Here is a 21,328-nt window from a genome sequence, read left to right on the forward strand (position 1 = left end):
CTTTTGTGGTTAACATTAAAAAATGACATACGCTAGTATCAAGTGAGTAATTCAAGAATATGAGTACTTATGAGAGAATTGTGATCAGTTGATCACAGATGGTATGAAAAGTCTGCTGAAGGACTTTTTGAATTACCTACTGGATCTGGAAGAGGTGTCTACCTCAGCAATTTCATGTTCTCATTGGACATGTGTCCAATTTATGAAAATGACAATGATTTTTAGACTGTGAATACATGAGAAAACATGCAATTTACCTTGCAGAGGGTAATAATTTTAAATGGGTTGTGGTTGGATATCTAGGAATGAATACTGCTAAAGTATTAGGTATATGTGTAGAAGAATACATGGACTAAATATTATTGAATTTGCATTGTATATATGATATGCATTCCTAAAACAGGGATGACAATTTCCTGGGAATCATATGATTAAACTGTATTGAGGCACACAGGACTTGTTTGTATGAACAAAAGTAACACAGAGTGCTTTTGGCAGAGTTTTTTATTATTGTTTATAATGTGTCTTCTGTGTCTTTCTTTAAATGCAAGATAACTTTTTTGCTTTGCTGTCCTGTATTTCTAATACATATATAGATGCAGAGGTGATTGGTCATTTTAATACTACTCATCAGAGATTTCGTAGGAGAATTACTGTAGTGAAGTTTGATGTTCTTAATGGACTGTAGCGAAACATTCTATATGGTTCTTAATAGAACCACAGGAAAAGATGAGTACAGACATGAACAATGAACAAGCTGTACAGGGTAATCCATTTCCTCCCTGTGTATCTGTTATTCTCAGTAATATCTGAGGTATTTATGCTCACTTGTGTAAGTATATACTTAAAGTTTTTGAAAACTCACATCTGCATTGGAACTTAACCCAAGGTGGAGATGGGTAGCTTCATTTTTATCCAGGGGAGCTGAAATGGTTCTGGAAATATTTTGTGAATTTTAAATGCTAAGTTGTTTTTCTTTGCTGTCAAACAATTAAAGCTCAAAAGGCAACCTGAATTAGTAACTGTATCTCAATATATGCAACTGCTCAATTTTGTTTAAACAACAGATGTTTGGTGGGAAATCACAACTGCCTCCTGAAAATCCCCATGTCAGTCTATTTTGTTAATGTCGCAAAAGTGATTTGGGACCTTGTTTTGAGAGAACTCTGTGCAGACTGCTATTAATGTATAATGTTTCATAGGAGAGAAAAAATCACATAACACCAAGAACACTGTGTTGCTTGGTGATAGAAGAGTGCTTTATTCTTTGCCCAGCATATGTAGCCTTCAGGAGTGTACTTGGTCAACTAACTTGAGTCCAGAAGCATAACAAGCAGTCACATCACAGCACTCTGTACTTCTCTACTAAAATATTTATGGATTTTAAGATCAGGAAGGGCCATTAGGTCATTAAGTCTGGTCGTCTTCTCAATATAAACTTTATGTGCTATCCGCGTACAAAGCCTGGTAACGTGATGGAGGTAAATCTTTTAGAAGATGCTCAGCCTTGATCTGTGTGCTCAAGAGCTTTCTTACAATGATTGCTTATTCTAATGATTTTTCCTCCCATCTGCTAAAAAAAATAGCCTTTCTAATTTGAATTACTTTGTCTTTTATATCACATCCACAAAGCAGACTTAGTATCTAGTATCTCTCTCCTATGAGAAGTTCTTATAACTTGTTAAATCACCTTGATATCTTAAGTGATCTAAAATGTTTCAATTTCCTGCTGTATATATTTCTATCTTCTGAGTCGTTTCTCTTTGCACATTTTCTGATCCCCCCACACCCATAAGAGCTTCTTTAAAATTTGGATGTCAGAGTTAGATGAAGTATTTCAACATCAGCCTTACAAATGCCATTTACAAATTAAAAATCCCCTTGTGACTCACACATTCTTTCCCCCTCCGTCTACTTCTCATGTTTTTTGGATAGCCACCAAAGGGTATGGGAATAACTCTTACCATCTCTGACAAGCATCCAACAAATGCCTACGTATGTGGGGCTGAGAACCCCCAGTGAGAGCTCAAGGGATTCAGAACAAATGAGGGGTAACTCCATACACTGGAGGATATCTTGATCTCAGAATTGCTAAGTATTTTAGAAATCCACACTTCTATTTCTCTGCCTCCTTCATATGCCCTTCTGATGTTTTTCAAGTGCACCTTCTCTGCCTTTTCTCACAGCTGTATGCTCAGACAAAAATCTGGGATATTTCACAAATATTCAGTAAAGAATTACTACATGATGCAAGGCAGTACCAGCCCAGCAAGAATAGGTTGGCATCTGAGAATGGATGAATAGGCATGCTGAGGCATTCCAGAGGCCTGCCATTAATGTCTTGATCACAGAGATATAGTGGCCTCTGAAGTCCAGGAATTCTTCAAGCTGGGAAGTATTTTAATTGTGTGGCTTAACATGGATTTTATTTAACAGTTATGTGTTCTGACCATCAAGTAGGAGAGTTTTGGCAGTAGACTTTAAGTGTTATCAATTGTTTTAATTTCACAGTGATAGTGCTGTACTTTGTTGAAAGTATGTAGTTCAAACTTTAATGCTAGGAGTGGTGGTAGTACATTCTTTTGGTAATACTTTCTTTTGAGTTGGAGAGAATTTCACTGGTAAAACATGCTTAATAAGTGAGTGTTTAGGTAGTGCTGCAGTGCAGCAATTTCAATATTGTCAGTTTGGGAGGTTTCTGCGATCTTCCCTTTAACTTTCCATTATTGCCTTTTGTTTTCATGGTATTTTTGTAATCTGTTTGATAACAGCTGCAAATGCTGCACAGATCCTGCAGCCAAGAAGACAGAAACTCCCTAATAAGACTGCTTGTACACTGATTCTACGTTGTCAGCAGAAAGAGCAAAACTACAAAACATGAACCTAAGTGAGACTAGCACTGGTAATCACAGCCAATAAATAGGGGACTGCAGACAGGTGTTCAGTCTCAAAGTGGAAAACACAGAGGTAGGTGACTGCTGGAAGTTTAAAGTCTAGAGACTGTGTTTGGGAAGTCCACCAGGGTTTAGCCATCACTGGAACTGCTCTAACAGCCTGTGGTCAGCCGGGTTCTTCTGAAAATTCTTTTGATTTATTTTTGTGTTTTTAGTAATTTTTCTCTAGAGCCCCTTGAGTTAACACATGCTCTGATCCTTGTCCCCTAAAAAACATTTGGAATGCAGCAGTCTAATTGATGTTGATATTGTTTCAGAAACTAGGGTGTTATTGAAAGGCAAGAGTCAGTATCTCTTTTTTCCTAGTAAGGCAATTTTGAATGTGGTACTTTTCCAGTGAGTATTAAGTACTGCGTTCAGCATGGATGTGGAAGTGACCGAAGATATTCGCATCCAAGATACTTCCCTATTTTTCATGGTCTAAGCAAATCATAGGGCTGCAGTGGACCTTGAGCCCTAGTCCATCCTTCTGTCCTGCGACAGGATCAACTGTTGCCAATTCCTTACATATGTTTATTGAACTGCTTCTTAAAAACCTGTAGCCTGATCCAATGTTTTATTCTCCTTATCTCTGAAGGTTACTATGAAATTTGAATCTTTCTTCCTGCAGGTTAAGCTCATCACTTATTTTCCTGTCTGTCATGCCACAGGAAACAAATTGTTCTCTTTCATTCTGCAACAGCCTTTAAAACATGGAAGATTGCTATGACATTTTTTAAAAAAATGAATTATTCTGTTTTACCTAACCTGAAGAAACACATGGGCTTTGTTTTCTAGACTTCTAATCTTCTAGTTATTTTGCTTTGGAGATTCTCCACTTGGTCCTGTTTTCTATTTTTCTTGAAGCATGATTTCCTTCTATAACATGCTTTACGAGTACTGAACAGAGCAATAGGATTACCTTACAGGCCCAGCCGGTGGTATTTATCTAGATCCATCACAGTGTAATGTTTGCCTTATTTATAGAAACATGACAGTGTTCACTCATAATCAGTGTTTAATGCGGAATAAACTCAAGCACACTTTTCTGTAGAAGAAACCACTTCTTTCCCATCTTATTTTGTGCATCTGATTATTCCTGTTTTAATGTAGGGGTTTGTACTGATCCTTACTTTTGTGATGTTTTTCCCCATGTGCTATCTCCGGTTTGCCAAGATAATTTAGAATTCTCATCCTGTAGCCTCCTGCCGTTTATTTCAGATTTATTTCTGTCTGACTAGCAGAATAGTCTGGTCTTTTCTCTGTTCTTCTAACACATATAAATGTCATCTACAAGTGAATAATATTTAATAAAATAAATACTCCAGTCCATTTCCCATCAGTGAGGAAAATACTGTATAGAACTGGATCCAGGACAGACACTATGGAGCCTCATTCAATATCAGCTTCCATTGTAACAGTGAACTCTGATAGTTCTTCCCTGAAACTGGTTTTCTGAAATCAGCTAAACTATATTTTTCTAGCTTACATATGAAATGTCACCCCAAGCAACGCTGAAAGACTTTCTGAAGTTGGGCAACATACTTTACCAGAAAGTAGAGAACACTCACTGATTGTTATCTAATTTTACAAATGGTCACTGCTTCTTCCTCTGCCAAGTCCAAAGCTTTTCACACCTCCTAGACAAAATCCCTAGCCCTTAGAAGCCGTACTTAATGTGTCCTGTATTATTAGCCTTAATGGTGTTTTACTTCCTCTGGAATATGATTGTTGTGCCATATCAAGCAACAAAAAAAACCCTGAACAGTATTTCTTCTTGTAAGTATTTAATTAATATTTGGAAACTCACATTGTTCCTAGCTCAGGACTGAGCCTTCAGCAGTTCAAAATATTCACAAAGAAAAAAAAAGGAAAAAAAAAAAGGCAAAAAAAGCTTTACATTTACAAATGACAAGAGAACGTTTGTTTGTCCAGCAGGAAAGTGCTTAACTGTTCCACTTGGTTTTAGAACTGTGAGGGAAATACGTTTCTGTAATCTCATTTAAGTCAGGTAGGTTTATTTATTTAAACTGGCTCCATAAGTTTCACTCCCATGAACTTTCAGATTTTCTGTAGGTTAAGTTGTCCTTTGCAGGCACTTTTAAGAAGTGGAAATCAAACTGGAGAGAACTACGTAAGATGACTAAACCGATAAATTTATTGCAAGTGCATCAAGTGATCTTTGACATAATTTATTTCCAAAAGGAGACTATTCACAAACTTCATTGAAGTATGCATACTAGTTCAGGGTTACTGTAAAAGAACTAACACGGCAATTAACTGCTGGTATAATTTAGTAACAGAGGTAGCAAATATCTCAGTGTCGTAATTCTTTGAATAAGATTATGTATTTCTCTCAAAGATTTGATTTAATTTAGTTACAAATTGTTGAAATAGTTGGACTTCCATTGCTATAAATAACACAGTTATTCCCCACTTGAAAATATGGCTAGGACAACAGATGAAATTATCTTTGCTGACCTCTCGGATTGTAAAATGGATGAATCTTCTATAGGGCATGGATGATATTAGGGTGTAAGTGAGAAAACCAAGGAGCACAGATATATAGCAGTAAATGAAAGAAGAGCATAACTAGGTTTTACTTTGCATAAGAGGGTGATACATAGGGCAGAGAAGGGGCTTTTTGTCAAATACCGATGTTAAAGACTAATATTATAATTTAACAAACCAGGAGTTGACTGTACTGCAGTTTCAGTTTCACAAACTTCAATGCAGAAAACTCACTGTGCTTAGAAATGCCCACATCCACAGGATGGTCTGTGCAGTGAGAATCCTGTGTCCCCCCCCCTGCCCCAGTAGAATACAAATACCAGCACTCCTTTACAGGAGTACTGTGAGGATAAATGCATTGCAGCTCCTTGCAAACTTTATGATTCCAGAAACCATTCAAGTACCAAAGATCCTAATACAAAATAAGAGTAGCTAAGCTTATTCAATAGGTCCCACCACAGTCCAAAACCTGATGTTATACCAGGAATAAAAATAGAATTATATTAATTTTCTTGTTGCTAACAATTGATTGGATTTTAAGTGCACAAGAGTAATTTGCAATATTTTTAATGTTTTGGTCTCTTTATGTCAGTTGTGGGAGTTTTCTGTAGTAGAATTCCACCCCTTCCCATTTTAGCTCAAGCTCAAACTGGGAAGCTAAAAATACATGAGATTTCATTCAAAGTTGATGGGAATAAGATGGCCATGGCTTGCCTACGACTTTCTCTGAAAATGCTTTTTGTCTCTGGAGGGATCATATTGAGGTGGTTGTGAGTAATACATTGTGGGAGGTTTTCCTTTAACACAGCTGTTGGTTTAATCATGTGCCAAGGATTTAAAACAATTGTGATTTATCAGATAGGGAAACAGAAACTAGATGTCACACTCCTTGCCAGATTTTGTAGAGATTGGGATCTGGATTGGCGTCTTTTTTTATTTGCCATGAGGAAAAAATATACTTCCTACTTTGTTATCTTGTCTAAAATTAAAAAAGATGGGAATGGAATTGACGTAGACGTAGACTTTGCACGTGATATCATACTCCTGAAATAGTAGGTGAAAGACCAATTGAAATTTTAGGACTAAAGCCAATAACAAAAACTTTGAAATTATCTGCTGGAGTAGAAAATATAATTTTATATTTATATATTTATACAGTTAAATAGTGTTTTACTTCTTACATGTCACCCTTTCTTAATGTATATGTTCATGCATTATTAAACTGGTGAGTTGGCAGCAAGTTTGGTATCTTCATGCAATGCCCATTCTCATTCTTCTTTCTTAATTTTTCCTATTAGCTGAAATAGTATATGGAAAGGTTAAAGGAAAGGTTGGTATCGTAATAACTTGGCTTGAATTAACTGCTATTGTGAACAGTGCTACACATATGTGAAGGCAAGAAGATTCCACTAGGAGGTGAACACTCAGTGTAGGAGCTACAGGACACAGCTGAAGGACATAATGCAGAGTACAGATTTTAGCCTTTCCTCCTTTCTCATTCTTCAGTGGTTCTGTGATCCTTCTTTCTGAGGTATGCGTAGAAGGAGGGCTTCCTCACTGGATGTAAGGAAGTATGTTTTACAATCTTCTAGGCCTTTTTCCTTGCTGTCACGTGTGGTAATGTCTTGCTAGTTTAAAATCAGAAAATGATGAATCTTCTCAGCAGTGCTGGGTAGCTGCTAACAGAACTCAAATTTCAAATCCAAAGACCTTGTCTGAGAGTAATTAAGCTGTGAATTTGAGTGTCTGTGCTTATAAAGTAATCAGATGTAACCTTCTGTTCTTTTGTGAAGCCTGTTAAGAAAGAGTGAGATTTTAAAACCAATCAGTGAGGTTTTACTGGGTCACTTTAACTTAAAAGTGGTGTAAGTTTTTATTTTACATTCAACATTTGTTCATACTGGGTTAGCATATGCAATGCCCAGGTGCTGTTTTTTTTTCTTTTTACTGTTTATGAAAACTTTCCACTTGCTATTGAGCCTATTCTTTCCAAAGTTTGGCTTCTCATCTGCAGTCTTCCCACTCCTCACTTGCTTGGCACCTTAAGATGTGGATAAAGTGTACACTCGAGCCTTTCCTTCACCTACATGGATAAAATTCTGCCAATTTCAGTCAGAATAAGATCATAGAGGGACCTGGTGCTTTCACAGGTTATGGCTAACCTGGCAGATGCTTTATGCAGATAGATGAAGAATAGTTTAAGAAATTTATGTGACTTGAGGATTGAAAATAAAAGAATAATTACAGTAAAAGGATAATAATTATTACTGGCTCTGTCTGAAATCTATGATGAGTCAGTTCAACTACATCAGTTTAGCTGTTATACAAAATTCACTTGACAAAAACGTTCCTTTATTGTCTTTGTGGAATTGTCATCGAGCATTCTTAAGCTGGCATGCTGACATGTTGGTTTCTTAAGTTCATTTTTTGGTAAAACTTTTGCACTGCTTAAACTAATTATTCCATCTTGATGGTTATTGGAATATAATATGGCAAATGTTTACACATTTAAGAAAAAAATATTTCTATGTTATGTTAATTGCCATTGATATATTAATATGACCCCAGTTTTCATCCTTGCTGGTCAAGGACAAAATGAATTCGGCTCTTCAAAGCTGCAATTCAGTGAAACAAACACTTAAGCATGTACTTAATTTAACCATGTATACTATGCTGGCAGTACTTGCCAGAAGTACACAGATGCTTAAATGTTCTGCTGAATGTAGTAACACTTAACTTTAACAAAATAAGGAGTGTTTTGCTGACTGAAGACCTCACAGATAACTCATCTGCCCACTCTGATTCAAGTACGCACTGCTGTTGCATACACCGCTGTTGCATACACCACAGATACCTTGAGAACCCTCAGCAATGACAGCAATGAGTCTCTGAACATAAATATTAGCCACGTGACTCACGGCGACGAGAGAAAGTCAGACTGCATGTGCAGTATGAAAAAGCTCTGATTATGACAGGCTGGGTTAGAATAAACTCAAAATCATCCAAATTTCAGCCATTATCTTCTTGTTGACACTTTGCTTCCTCAACCTTCACCCCCCGCCCCATTGTTGGTCATTTTCATACAGATGGTCACATCTAAAGGTAGTGCTGTGAGAAAAGAGGCAGATCTTTGCACCCTGTTCTGGAAAGACTTCGGCATATAACAAATATGTGCTATAAAAATACTTAATGTTATTTTTACAGTTTTAAAATGTACAATGTGTGAGATACCATAAGAAAAACAAACCACCCCTCCTCAAGCTCCTCCAATAGCTACCTTAAACTCTTCTTTAGTAGCTCATAACAATGCAATTCATAGATATGGGGGGATTAAAACTAGAGGCTCTACCCTATTAAACTCACTGCCTTTAATTTTGTGCAGGTTATCTGATAATTTATTTTGAAAACCCAACAATAAGACCACAGAGTCCAAGTGGCATGTGCTACCAACTATCAAAATGGCCTAACTAGCCTCTCTTCTAGCATGTATTACTCTTCGGATGCCGTGAAAGCAAAGTGTAGGGCAGCTAGGCACCTGTTGATGTGTGCCACTTTAATGTTGACAATTCCCAACAGTGAGAAATCCTCTCTAATAAATCAGATTGTCCAGAATCAGCTTTGGCAAGAGATGAGCTTTAAGGACAAAATAAAGGGTAGAATATTTAAAAGATAATACACTTCACAGCAGAGTTATTGAGTTATACTATTTCATTTTAAAATAAAACTTGTATTTACATATTACCTATTCCTTAATTGTGTTCTTCTACCTTTTTCCCTTCCATGCCACCACAAGCTAGACTGCCCTAGTCTGTGTCTGTGCCTTGCGAAGGAAACTTCCTTCCTCACTTCCTGTGACGGAGTGTTTGAAATCAGCTGGTATTGTGGAGAAGCAGGAAAGGTTCCTGCTGTCCTTCTTCCCTTTGTTTCTTTCTTCTTTGCTAATTTATTTCATAATCATATCGAATGTATGCTCTAATGATCAAACATTTTCTTCTGGTTGCTTACATCTTTTCCAGTCTCCTGAAGGCATACTGGTTAAACTAAACCAAAAATTACGTGAAATATTAAATGTATTATCTTCTTCCTAGATTTACAGCAAATATGAAGTCTAAACAAAGACACTATGGCACTCGCAATCTGAAAAACTATGCCACTCACATACAGTTCTTTCTTTTTTTGCATTCACAATTTTACAGGTTTTATTCTGTGAAGTCTTTGAAAGAAGAGTGGATTGTCTAAGATACAGGCCATGTGCATGAAAAAGGACTAATGATGCTAACCTTTAAAGCATATATTTAAGATAAACCCAGGACAGATGTAAAAATATGATAATATGAATCATGTTAATTTCTAGCTCTATCACAAATAGGATTATTTGATGTACTATTCTACTAACTAAATGCCTGTTCCCAAATGCTTGCAGTTTGTGTAAGGAAATCTAGGTTCAGAGCAGAAGAAAAGGTTATCACCCACATAAGCACTGCGAAAAAGCGTGGCTGCCCTGCTGATATTGATTCTACTTGATTTCTGATTTTTGCGTGTTGTTACTTTTTTTCTTTTTGAGAGCTGAACCTTAAGAGCATCAGCCAGTCCAGCAAAGGTGGGAAGCATGTGTTCAGCTTTGACCACGTGAGAACAGTTACCTCCTTATTTTACAGAGCACTAAATGTTGTTCTGAATTATTTGCCGAATTCAGAGCCTGTGTTCATTCCTCTTGTCAATTTACCTTTTAACTTCACTAGGAGGAAGATGAGATAGTCAAAGTCTGTCTTTGTGTCAAAAAGAGTAATTAAAGTTTTCTGTCTTTCTCATGCTATTTCAGAGCTTGGCTTATAAAACAAGGCTGGTGATTGAGGTTAGGTGCTACAATCTTTTGCTGTGATTTAGTGTAACCTAATAAATGGGCATTTTCTTAAAAACATGGCTTTCCCTTTTTGCTCCTTTTCCCTGTAGATAATGCTTTTTTGTATGGTCGAGGCTGTTTTTATATGAGGCTGACTCATTTTTTTTTTTTCCCTACATGTGAAATGTTTTGAATCAGATATAGAACAGTCTGTATCCTACCAGAGGAACTGAAAATTAAAACTGTCTTTCATGCTGAGGTTGAGGTAGTGTTTCTGTTTCACCTCTTTACCTCAGTCCTAGAGCAAAGCCTATGGATTCAAATTTTTCCAGTATTGTACTGTTCTGTCAAGTAGAGCTAAAAAATCCTATTATTGTCTATTTGAGAGAGCGTGTAGTCAGCTGTCACTATAATAACGAGTTTATGGTTTGGCTGCTTATTTTGATTGGATCCCAGTTATGTAGCATTAGAGAGCAGATGTTCCTCGTGTAATCTGATAGTAATTTTCACTCTATTTTCTAATTTCTAGTCAAGGATAGATGATTTGATGAGACCAAGGCCTCTGTCAAACCTCCACCCTACTCTACCTCAAGCTGATCCCTTGGCTTGAAAGAAAGAACAAACAGTTCTGCAGTAAAACGGTTTCGTTGTGTGCTGTACCTTAGTTGTGTTTAGATGAAGACACAGCACCAATAGGATCATTTTGGATAGTCTTTTTTATCCTTGATAAACTTTGTCTATGGTTGGAAAATAATTTTATAGCATGCTTAAGCACACATATTTTAAGAGAAAATTGGAATAGAGGCTTGTTGGCAGTAAAAAATTATGGTACCCTGTAAATGTTTACAATGAGAATTGAGATGCAGAGGGTAGTAAATGAGGAAGTGGAGCTCTGAAGGAAAAGGTATCAGTACCAAACTTGGTTGCAGCATATGGTAATTTAAGAATTTGTCATGACAAAAAGCCTTTGCATCTATCAGTAGACATACAATTGGAATTAGATATTGATTTAGCCCTGAGATACAATTAATGAATGGTTGTTGCTTCTATTTTATGTTGTTGTTTGTTTCTTAACTGCCCCAGGTTGTGATAGATACTAAAAAATCTTCTGTACATAGGCCCTTTTAATTCTATAAACCTTGAACCATTTTGTGCAGTCTATTGGTTAAACATTAACACAGGCACATGGACCAGATGGCACCACATTTCTCAGGCTAAGAGCACGGAAATCAAGGGACTTGTTCATATTAATCTATATTCTTTTGTGAATGCTTTAATTGTTCATTATTTTAATTATTCTACAGAAGCTGTAATTAGTGTTTTTAATAGTACTTTTAAAGAACTCATGAATAAATATGTTGTGAATAGATGTTAGTTTCACTGTCTGTATCAGTACTTTTGTCATAGATTATGGTGGTAACCCTACCTTCTTCCTGAAATGTTAGGTGCTGTACTAAATACTCAATGAAGAATAAGAGAGAACTATAGGCAGTTTTGTTAGGTCTGTTATAACTGTGTCCTTACTTTCCTTCTGGTTTTGCAGGGCACAATGACTACATGTGTCCTGCTACTAACCAGTGCACCATTGACAAGAACAGAAGAAAGAGTTGCCAGGCTTGCCGACTAAGAAAATGCTATGAAGTGGGAATGATGAAAGGTGGTATGTACACAGCAATCAACAAATCCTCAACATTGGTGTCTGCCTTCCTGTCTTTTACGTTCATTGGACAGCTGATATGGTTCCCAAAGGAGGATGCAACTAATTCTACTGAGCTGAAGTGTATTAAATCAAAGAGCAATTAAATAAAAAATAAAAAAAACCTCCCAAATACCATGGTATTATTCTTGCCCAAATTTGCATCAAAATCAATAGGAACATTGACTTCAATGGAGTTAGTATTCTTCTGTTAATATTTTTAATTCAGTATTTTTTTGGTCTCTCGTGAGAGACTCCAGATAACGGTGAATGAAACTTAACCCAAGGTTTTGTAGCATTTTGCAGTTCAGTGTGAAAAGCACTGATACTCTCAGATCGGTCCATACTCATTGAAATAAACTTCTGAATATGTAATACTTGTTGTGTGAATTCTGGAAGGGAAAGCAAATCCCTTCTATTCCAGTACTGTAAACATATTTTGTATGCAATTTAATTTCACCCAACAATATTAAAGGCTCACTTATTTTATAAAAACTGAGATAAATGCCACTTTCTTGGAACATACATATGTAATAATGATGTCAGAAAAGAAAAATCAGACACTGAATGGTGAGGCTGAAGTGGAATACCACTAAATTACTTTATTTATATATACAGTGTTTAACTTTTGGAGGCAAAATTAGAAATATATGACAATACTGAACAATTGCTACGGTGTGTACGTAGATGGAAGAGTTCTTTTGTAACATAGTTTTGGATTGATTATGATACCTGCCTTTCTCCTCTGTGTTACAGTACCTTATGTTTGTCAAAAGCAGACAGAAGTTAGCTATTTTTAATCCTTTTGGAAAAGCTGTGCTCCTAAGAATTACGAATATTTAAGAACAAGAAATTATAAAGTTTCATATTTGCTCTAAAGCAGAAGAAAACCATGTTGTAGCCTACTAAAAATTTTACATTGCTTTTATTAATGAAGAGTAATCACTAGCTTTATTGAAGCGTGTATTTGTAGGAAAATTTAGCTAACTAGTAAGTGCTTAGAAGAGTACTCTGCTCTCATGAGACCCCACCTGGAGTACTGCATCCAGCTCTGGAGTCCTCAGCACAGGAAGGACATGGACCTGTTGGAGCAAGTCCAGAGGAGGGCGATGAAGGTGATCAGAGGGCTGGAGTACCTCTCCTGTGGGAACAGGCTGAGAGAATTGGGGTTGTTCAGCCTGGAGAAGAGAAGGCTCCAGGGAGACCTTATAGCAGCTTTCCAGTACCTAAAGGGGGCCTGCGGGAAAGATAGGGAGGGACTCTTTATCAGGGAGTGTAGCGATAGGACGAGGGGTAATGGTTTTAATCTGAAAGAGGGGAGATTTAGATTGGATATCAGGAAGAAATTCTTTACAGTGAGGGTGGTGAGACACTGGAACAGGTTGCCCAGGGAGGTTGCGAATGCCTCTTCCCTGGAAGTGTTCAAAGCCAGGCTGGATGGGGCTTTGAGCAACCTGATCTAGTGGGAGGTGTCCCTGCCCATGGCACAGGGGTTGGAACTAGATCATCTTTAAGGTCCCTTCTGATCCAAACCATTCTATGATTCTATAAGAGAAAGGAGTAGAACCCATGTCTTGCATGTGAAAGGAACTAGTTGTTATATTACAGATCAGTTCTTCCTTTCTCTGGCACACCTAAAGCTTACTTATTCCATAAAAAATCTGGGGCAAGAGAGAGGAGTAGCTTTTACGTTTATTTTTGTTTATCCATCCCACAACAAAGGATTGTTTATAAGCGCAGCCTGTGTGGTCAAGGTAGGCCAAGTCTGGGAAACCTGGGAGAAAGAGTAGAGAGGAAAGAGTAAAGAAACACTAGTCAGTCGTTGCTGCACTTTGAGGTTGAATCTGCATTTTTCTCAACACAAGGATAAAGGGACAGCTGAGACTGATTTTGTTAATCTCAGTTTTGGAATACAAGCAGGGAGAAGGTTCTAACACTTAAGCCAGTAGCTGATTTTTTTTGTAAAATTTAGTTATTGATCCAGAGGTTTTTTGTTTCTGCCTTAACATCCTGGTGTATATGGCTAGACGTCTTTAAAGTAAAATGTATGTAATTAGTATCACAACTATGGTCTGGAGAAGTTAAAGTTTCAGATAAGGCAAACTAAAATCAGAAAATCCCACACATAAATTTACCACGCAGCTTTAGCTTTAACCCTTGCACATATGCCAGATCATAGTTAAGATATATCATTATGTTTTATGTTGATGCTATGTCTTTCATTTGGCACTATTCCATCCATTTATACTTGCATGTATTTAATTAATGACCCACTGTACCAGTTGGACATTTTTCATATCTTTTCTCTAAGATACGTGTTGTAATAGGTTTTTCACTGTTCTGTACGTAATTGTTTTAATCACATAAAAAAGTGCACAGAAGTCTCAACTAGTATTCTGTAGATTAAAGAAGTCCAAAATAAGATTGCAATTTTCTTCAAATTTTCTTTCTAATATAGATGTACTGGAATTTTCATTTCATACAGTGGCCCTCACTTGGGTAAAGTCCTGTGGGTTTCATCCTTTCTTTTTACAACGCTGTAAGATTTCTATAGTCACTACAGCAACCAGTAGTTCAAAAATAGTCAATGTTATGGGTTTTGGTTTCTCTTTGTGCCCCTAAAAGACTGCTGATAATGCACTGAAGTCCCTCACTGGTTCGTATGCAAGAATTTAAGAACATTTATTTTATGAAGTCTGGGAAAAATTTCTCGAGATCCTTCAGTTGCAGGCTATAAATCTGGCATGCCTGCACATGAAGTAGTCAAAAAAAGAAAAGTTAATGTAGGATGAAGTAAAGCGTTTAAGGTTCTGCTGGAGTCATTACTGATCCTGTATTGTCCACGTAGCTGTGGGAGAGAGAAATCCTTTTCTTTAAGTAGTACTTGATAATTGTCACATTTCTTTCAGATGAAGATAAAGGTTAAGTGAATATTCTTGGTAAGTCATGTGGTTAACTTTTAAAGTGTTAACTTTTTAATGTTTTTAAATATTTTTGGTTGGGTTTTTTTGTTTGTTTTGTTTTCTCTGAGAAGATCTCTTAAGATTTTCTATTTAAATAGGTGTCTTAGAATAGCAATTTCCTTCAGCATACTTGAATCGTGTAGTCCTGTGGTTAACTCAAGGTCCACATTTTTCTCTAATAATTCATAGTTGTCTTGATTGAATATTTTAATTTAAGTAATCTCCTTTTGTTCATATTGAAGGATTTGACTTGTTTAAAGGCATTAATTCTATCATACATTTGAAAAATATTCAGTTGTGTCATATCCCACTTCTATATCTGTCTCCACAATTTGCTTATGATGATATACCTTTCAGACATAATGGAAAACACCTGTATTCTTCTTTTTCTCTAAATGTAATCTCAGTTTTCCTCCTGCACTGAGTTAGCTGAGGTTTCTTAACAAATTGTCAAAACTGCTAACTCGTGACTTTTATCTATCGTTTAACTTCTGAGCAATACCTGCTATTAACTATTGAGTTTCAGTAAATATGGAGGAAGCTAGATAAAATCTTGATTAAATATCTCTGTTTAATTTTAAACTTAGGTTACAAGCTATGGTTGTTGGTGTTTTTCTCATAGAAGGTCACTTGATGCAGCATTAAAAATATCATATATATTTTTAATAGAGTGGTAACAACTGAAATATGGTTTTGCGGCATCATTCAGAAAAAATGCAGGCTTCAAGTGACTCTTGAGCTATGCTGTAGGAACATTTATTTATGAGTTTCTGTGGAAATTTAATCATTTTTTTCATCCCACTGTTCTTTCATCTTTTAAAAACTTCTTTCAGTACTGAAGAGTTATTTTCTCTCTCCTCTTATGTTTGCAAGTGTTTCCTTCTGCATCTGTTACCGTGCCGCTACAACAGACGATTAGACTGCCAGAATCTCTGCTGATGTAATCAGCATCTGAGACAGAATTTACGGCTCTTATATTTTGTCCAAATGCTTCACTCTCTCTTTCTGAATAAGCTAAAAGCACCTTATTATATTATATTTTATTATTAATTTGAGTCTGTCCGCCCTTGTTTGTACGTGTGGATAAAGCGCTCACACAGAATAAGCTCCTTGTCATGTCCCTCTTTCTTCTGGTTGAGTAGCAGAGAAGAGTAGCCTTGTTTTTGTTTATGATCCACTAATGCTTTCTTGAAGATAGTTTCTGTTCTGGTTTTGAGAAGTATATTCCAGGTTACTATTTCATGCGATGGGGGTTCCCAGCTTCCAAATGGAGTTTTTGCAGCAGTTGCAATCCTGAAGCTCCAACCACGTGTATGGTCCAGGTGGTCTCTGCTCTGATACAGATGTAGTTTTCCACTTCTTCATTGCTTTAATGGATTTCTGATGACTTGGCTCCGAAGGACCTCATTCTCTGAAATTACAAGTACCTTATTTTTATTGTTATTTATTAATGAAGTATTTTTATAGTGTGGTGAGTGAATGGGGATTTCTAGTTATTAGCAGGCTACGTTCTTCCCCTCTGTTCACATGCCACAAGGCAGATTTAACGTCAAGTGCCGTGTGGGATCAGAGCAACAGACTGGTAGTGGAATCAGTGACTATGGCAAAAATTTTCAGTGAAGTTAAATGTTAGATCTTTAATGAAAAATCAGTTATTTGCCACATAGTCCATTTTTAGCCACCCTGAGACCTTCTGTCACTTGTCGAATGTTGATGGCTTCCCAACCTCAAGTCGTAGGAAATGGGGTGATCAAGGATTTGAGTGCTCATGGGCTAGATCCAGATGGTGATGTAACCAGGGGTATTTACTGTCTTTAAGCAGTCTGAAATTTCATGTTGTAGAGAGAAGATTCTGAGTGTTGTTTCTTGTGATTAAGAAATTACAGCATTACGGTGCAGTTGAAGCCCACATCCTTCAGTGCTTCCCTCACAAAGTATCTGAGAACCCTTCAGAGATTACTGTGGTACAGCCCAGGGAATAAAAGCTTATGTTTGCCATAACAGTGTGCCATAACCACGTGCCAGGTGCCTGTAGAAATGTTCATTAACTCCTAGAGATCAGAGTCTGAAGGTTGGAGTCTGGAGACTGGAGGCTTTCAGTTTTTCTCTTACATTTTCTGGTTCTCATAGAACCAGACTCTGTTCAGTCTGGTTCAGTGTGATGATGTTACTGAAGTTTAAGACAAATTTTTACACGGAAAAGAAATAAACATTTTGCAAATTTGCCATCCTTTTAGAGAAGAACCTTGCTGATTTTTGTCTTTAAATGGACAGAGCTATGCTTTCTTGCTGAATGCTATATTTGTTCATGCTGAAAGTCCAGAGAGTTATTAAAATCATTCTCAAAAGCAGAGGTAAATCGGTGTCTGATGCAACCACTGGAAGGGCTCCAGACTTCCTAGTTTTCCATGTAATTATCTTTAATGAAATGTTATATTAAAAATAGAAATTAGTGAATGAAGTAAAATAGATTAACAACGTGAAAATACATTGTTTGAGGAGAACCTTTATGATTTTTATTAGACATACTGTTCTGTACTCAGCCAAATAACTGTGTAAGTGGGGCCTGATAAATGTTTGAGGAAATGCACATTTTTAAGATGTAGTTGATGGGCTGAAAGCATGTACTCAAACAGCACTTGAAGCAAGGTTTTGTGAGTTTAGGACAGCCTCCTGGAAAAGAAGGTGGAATTGAAAGCAGACTTTTTAGTGAAATGTTTCTTTTTCCCATTTGTATGCATGCAAAATGTATTATTGTCATTGAATTGTCCCAAAATATAATATTCCACAGTTTTGCCCCCAAAATAAGAGAGAGAGACCATTGTTTTGAACACTTTTGCCAAAAATACTTTATCTTCCTATTACACTTCACAGAATGATCTGGGCTAGGAGGAACTCCAGGAGGTCTGTTGTCGGGCCAGCTGCTCAAAGTAGGTTCAACACTGAATTTAGACAAGGTTGTTTAAGACCTTTTACAGTCAGGTGGAAAAGGACAACCTGTTTTATGCTTATTTATATGCTATAACAAGTTATATAAATTTTTTGTTAATAGTGCAGAATTTTTGACGTTTTACTGGAACACTTGTTTGAGATTGTAAAGCTAATTGTATATTTGTTTACATTTGCATTTTGTCCTTTACATACTTAAAAATTCCTAATTAGTAATTATTTCTGTTGTGATATTACTTGGGAATAGATACAGCAATGAGAGAGTCCCCGTTTAAATTGCTGATTAATTTTAAATGAAGTCTAGGATCCTTGCTGTGTCTCCACCTCTGTCTGCCACTTGTTCCTACCACGGGTACCTCAGGGTGCTACTGTGCATTCACTGGTTTTGAGGAAACCCATGCAGGTCAGAACAGCTGGTGTCTTCTCCTTGCTGAGCTTGGGAAATTTCTATCTATCTAGACTACCAGAGCTTCTGGTTCTTTACTTTGTTAGGCATTTACAGTTCAATTCTAGCACTCTCAGTCCTGATCTATCAGACCAAATAGCTTCAGTACTCTAATTAATCTACACAATTTCTAAAACGTAGCAGTTAGAATTTCTCACTGTCTTTGAGAATTATACTAATGGAGCCCTACTCTTAAAGCTTCTTGGCTTTTCCAGATCATGGTTGATGTATGATTCCTGTAAAAACTTTATTGTGACCCCTGAAATGCATATGGCTTCACTGTAAATATTGCCTAGAAATGGAGCTGTTGCTGTACTTTCTGTAGCCAAAACTTAGTATGATTTGTGTCAGCACTGAAAGGGATTCAGTTGAATGATGGATTAATTGAACACTTCTTGCTTCTCTTCTATGTGTCCTCTGATGCTCTTTAAAACATGTGCTATGAATCCCAAAGACTGAATGCCAAAATACAGATTAGGATGAATGATGTCTTGCACCTTCGTCTTTAATTAGTAGATCATTGGTTCTAAAACCGTGAGTTATGAATTGTCATTACAGACCCCAAATGACATTTGCCTCCTTGTTAACAGCATTTTTTTGTCACTAGGTCTTTAAAAACTTTACAGGGAAGACCAGTTTTATGGTCTGCATTGTAGCTGGTAGGAATGCGGGGACACTGTGATATGTAATGTGACTTGAGGACTGAGAAAACTGGTGGCAGAGCTGGGAGTTGAACCAGAATATCTGAATGCAAGCTCTAGGCCCTGCATCTCCCCACTGTGGCTTCTCTCGTTCTCCTTCAGTAGAAAGTAGTCCTGATTACAGAAGAAAAAAAAAGCCCCAGTTTGAAAAAGGAGGAGAGACATTTTTTGAAAAAAACACCCACATAGACAGACATACAGCATCCATCAACCACTCAGGAGTAGAAAAATCGCAACAGCCAGGTGCACAGACCAAATTCAAATCTGTTATTTATTGATACTACTGAGTGTCTAGATATCCTGGTCAGAAACCAGGGTATTAAGCACTGTCACTTGAGGCAGGCCTGTTCAAGATTAGACACTAAATTCTGACTATTTTTTTTAGCAGGTTTCAGACAATGTTTCTCATTTAAAGTAATTGTCAATCCACCTGGGGTTTCAGCACAATTTACATTTATGCTTGATTTTCTAAAAAGAGAAATGGATATGAAATAAAGGGGCTGATTGTCTGAATCATATTCAAAAGAAGTAATTTATTAAGCCTATAAAATTTGAATTTGGAAAGTAGTGTTACCTTCCTGTGACCAAATAATGTATTTATCTAGAGAGAACTAAGCAGAAAAGCTCTCAAAATCACTTTGGAAGGGCCATCATGCTGAGATACGTTACAATATTAGGACCTACATTTCAGCCATAGCTTCAGCAATCTCCATCTCATAAATCTATCCAGAATGTAGTTATATTCCTGACCTCTGCTTATGTACAGCATGTTTTAAAGGAAGCAGTAGGATTTTATTTCCAATGAAGCATTAAAAAACTGTTGATTTCAGTGGAGGTGTGCCTAATGAGCTCTATCTGCAAAGAAAAATTACTCTAAGAGGTCATTAGGAGACAGCTACCTTGCTTGCATCCACCTTTTAGACTCTAAAGCCAGTTGTGCTTAGATGACACTGGGGTTTGTGTCCATAAGGGAACTGGCAGCTTGTTCACACTGTTTTCCTTTTGCAATCACTTACTTTGGCCAACAGCAGCAGCGGCACCAAAGTGAGTCTGGACTGAGTCCCAGAGCTCTTCTGCAGCAGAATCCCTCCTGTGTTAGGACATTTGAGAGAGGCTTTTGGATTTCTAGCCTCTTCAACTCTCACTTCAGCTTCAGCAAGGCTCCCCTACTCCCCACATAAAGAGTTTCTGGCCTAGAAAATTTGTGAACACTGGTGTAGGATTTGTGTGGCTTCTTTGCATGCTCCTTTAATACTCTGATCGTCAACTGGGCTGTAGACTCTCTGGCTATCTGAAGGATGCTTTCTTATTTATAATGTCTTTTACTTACCACATACGTTTAGTCTTTTATTCTCAAGCAGGGTTTGTTTGACAAAACAACAGATATTCCTTTTCTCTGGCAATTCTCAACATAATTCTGATGAGGCAGTCTTGAAGAGTAACAAAATTGTTTAGAAGAGAAGGTGTTTCCAAGCACTTTTGAAATATTCCTTTGACAAACTGACAAAATTATAGGCTGGTAATGTTTGAAGGCTGTGTGTGTATATAGAAGTGTCAAACATCATCTGGAGTCTGCTGAAGAGGAGCAGAACTATGGACAAAGTGTCTCAGGTTCAAAGGTTGCTCCAGACTGGGAGGTTAGCTGGTAAGCATTTACCAACCACTGTTTCCAAAACCAATCATAGATCCATCTTTTTATTGTCCTTTTACAAAACCCCCCAAAGTCATTCCTTTTCCTTTCTGCCATGATTTTTTTTTTCTCCTCAGGGTGTGGGCACAAACTGTTGATTGCTACAGGGGGTTTCAGCAGAGTTCCCACGCCATCCTCACACTCTGACTATTTTCCTCCAATTTATTTATGAGCCAGATGTCTTAATTTTGTAATCCTGTTTAACCTAGTTAACAGGATAGTGTTGCAGTCTTTTCCTGTGCATAAGGCTGTCCTTTCCCATAACGTTTCCACCAGCCCTCTTCTAAACCTCTTCCTCCTAGGAGCCGCAGCAGTTGTGTTGCTGAAATGGAAGCGTCTGCATTATCAGGAAGCCACAAATAGGGAAGAAAATCTTCAAAGTTAAAATCTCATTTCTGAGCAAACAGTTTTTAAGTAGGAGCTTATTCCCTGGGTTAAAAGTTACTTATTTTGCAAAATAGTTCCAGTAAGACATGAAACAACGCTGATGTGAATTAAAAGCTATTGCTTATATGCTTGCTGCCTGGAAACTGAACTCTGGTTCACCAGTTCTGGCACTTAGCTTGCCTTTATGTTCTGACTTGTCAAGTTTCCGAA

General features: G+C 37.1%; 1 protein-coding gene across 1 annotated transcript in view; it reads left to right on the forward strand.

Moving 5' to 3' along the window:
• ESR1 (estrogen receptor 1) overlaps positions 1 to 21,328 on the forward strand; it is a 169,408-nt gene that overhangs the window by 83,020 nt on the left and 65,060 nt on the right. Inside the window, 1 exon segment of the mRNA XM_074580420.1 lies at positions 11,831 to 11,947. Coding sequence (XP_074436521.1) covers positions 11,831 to 11,947 — 117 coding nt within the window.

The sequence above is a fragment of the Larus michahellis genome, chromosome 3, assembly GCF_964199755.1.
Source record: "Larus michahellis chromosome 3, bLarMic1.1, whole genome shotgun sequence".
Taxonomy (NCBI): domain Eukaryota; kingdom Metazoa; phylum Chordata; class Aves; order Charadriiformes; family Laridae; genus Larus; species Larus michahellis.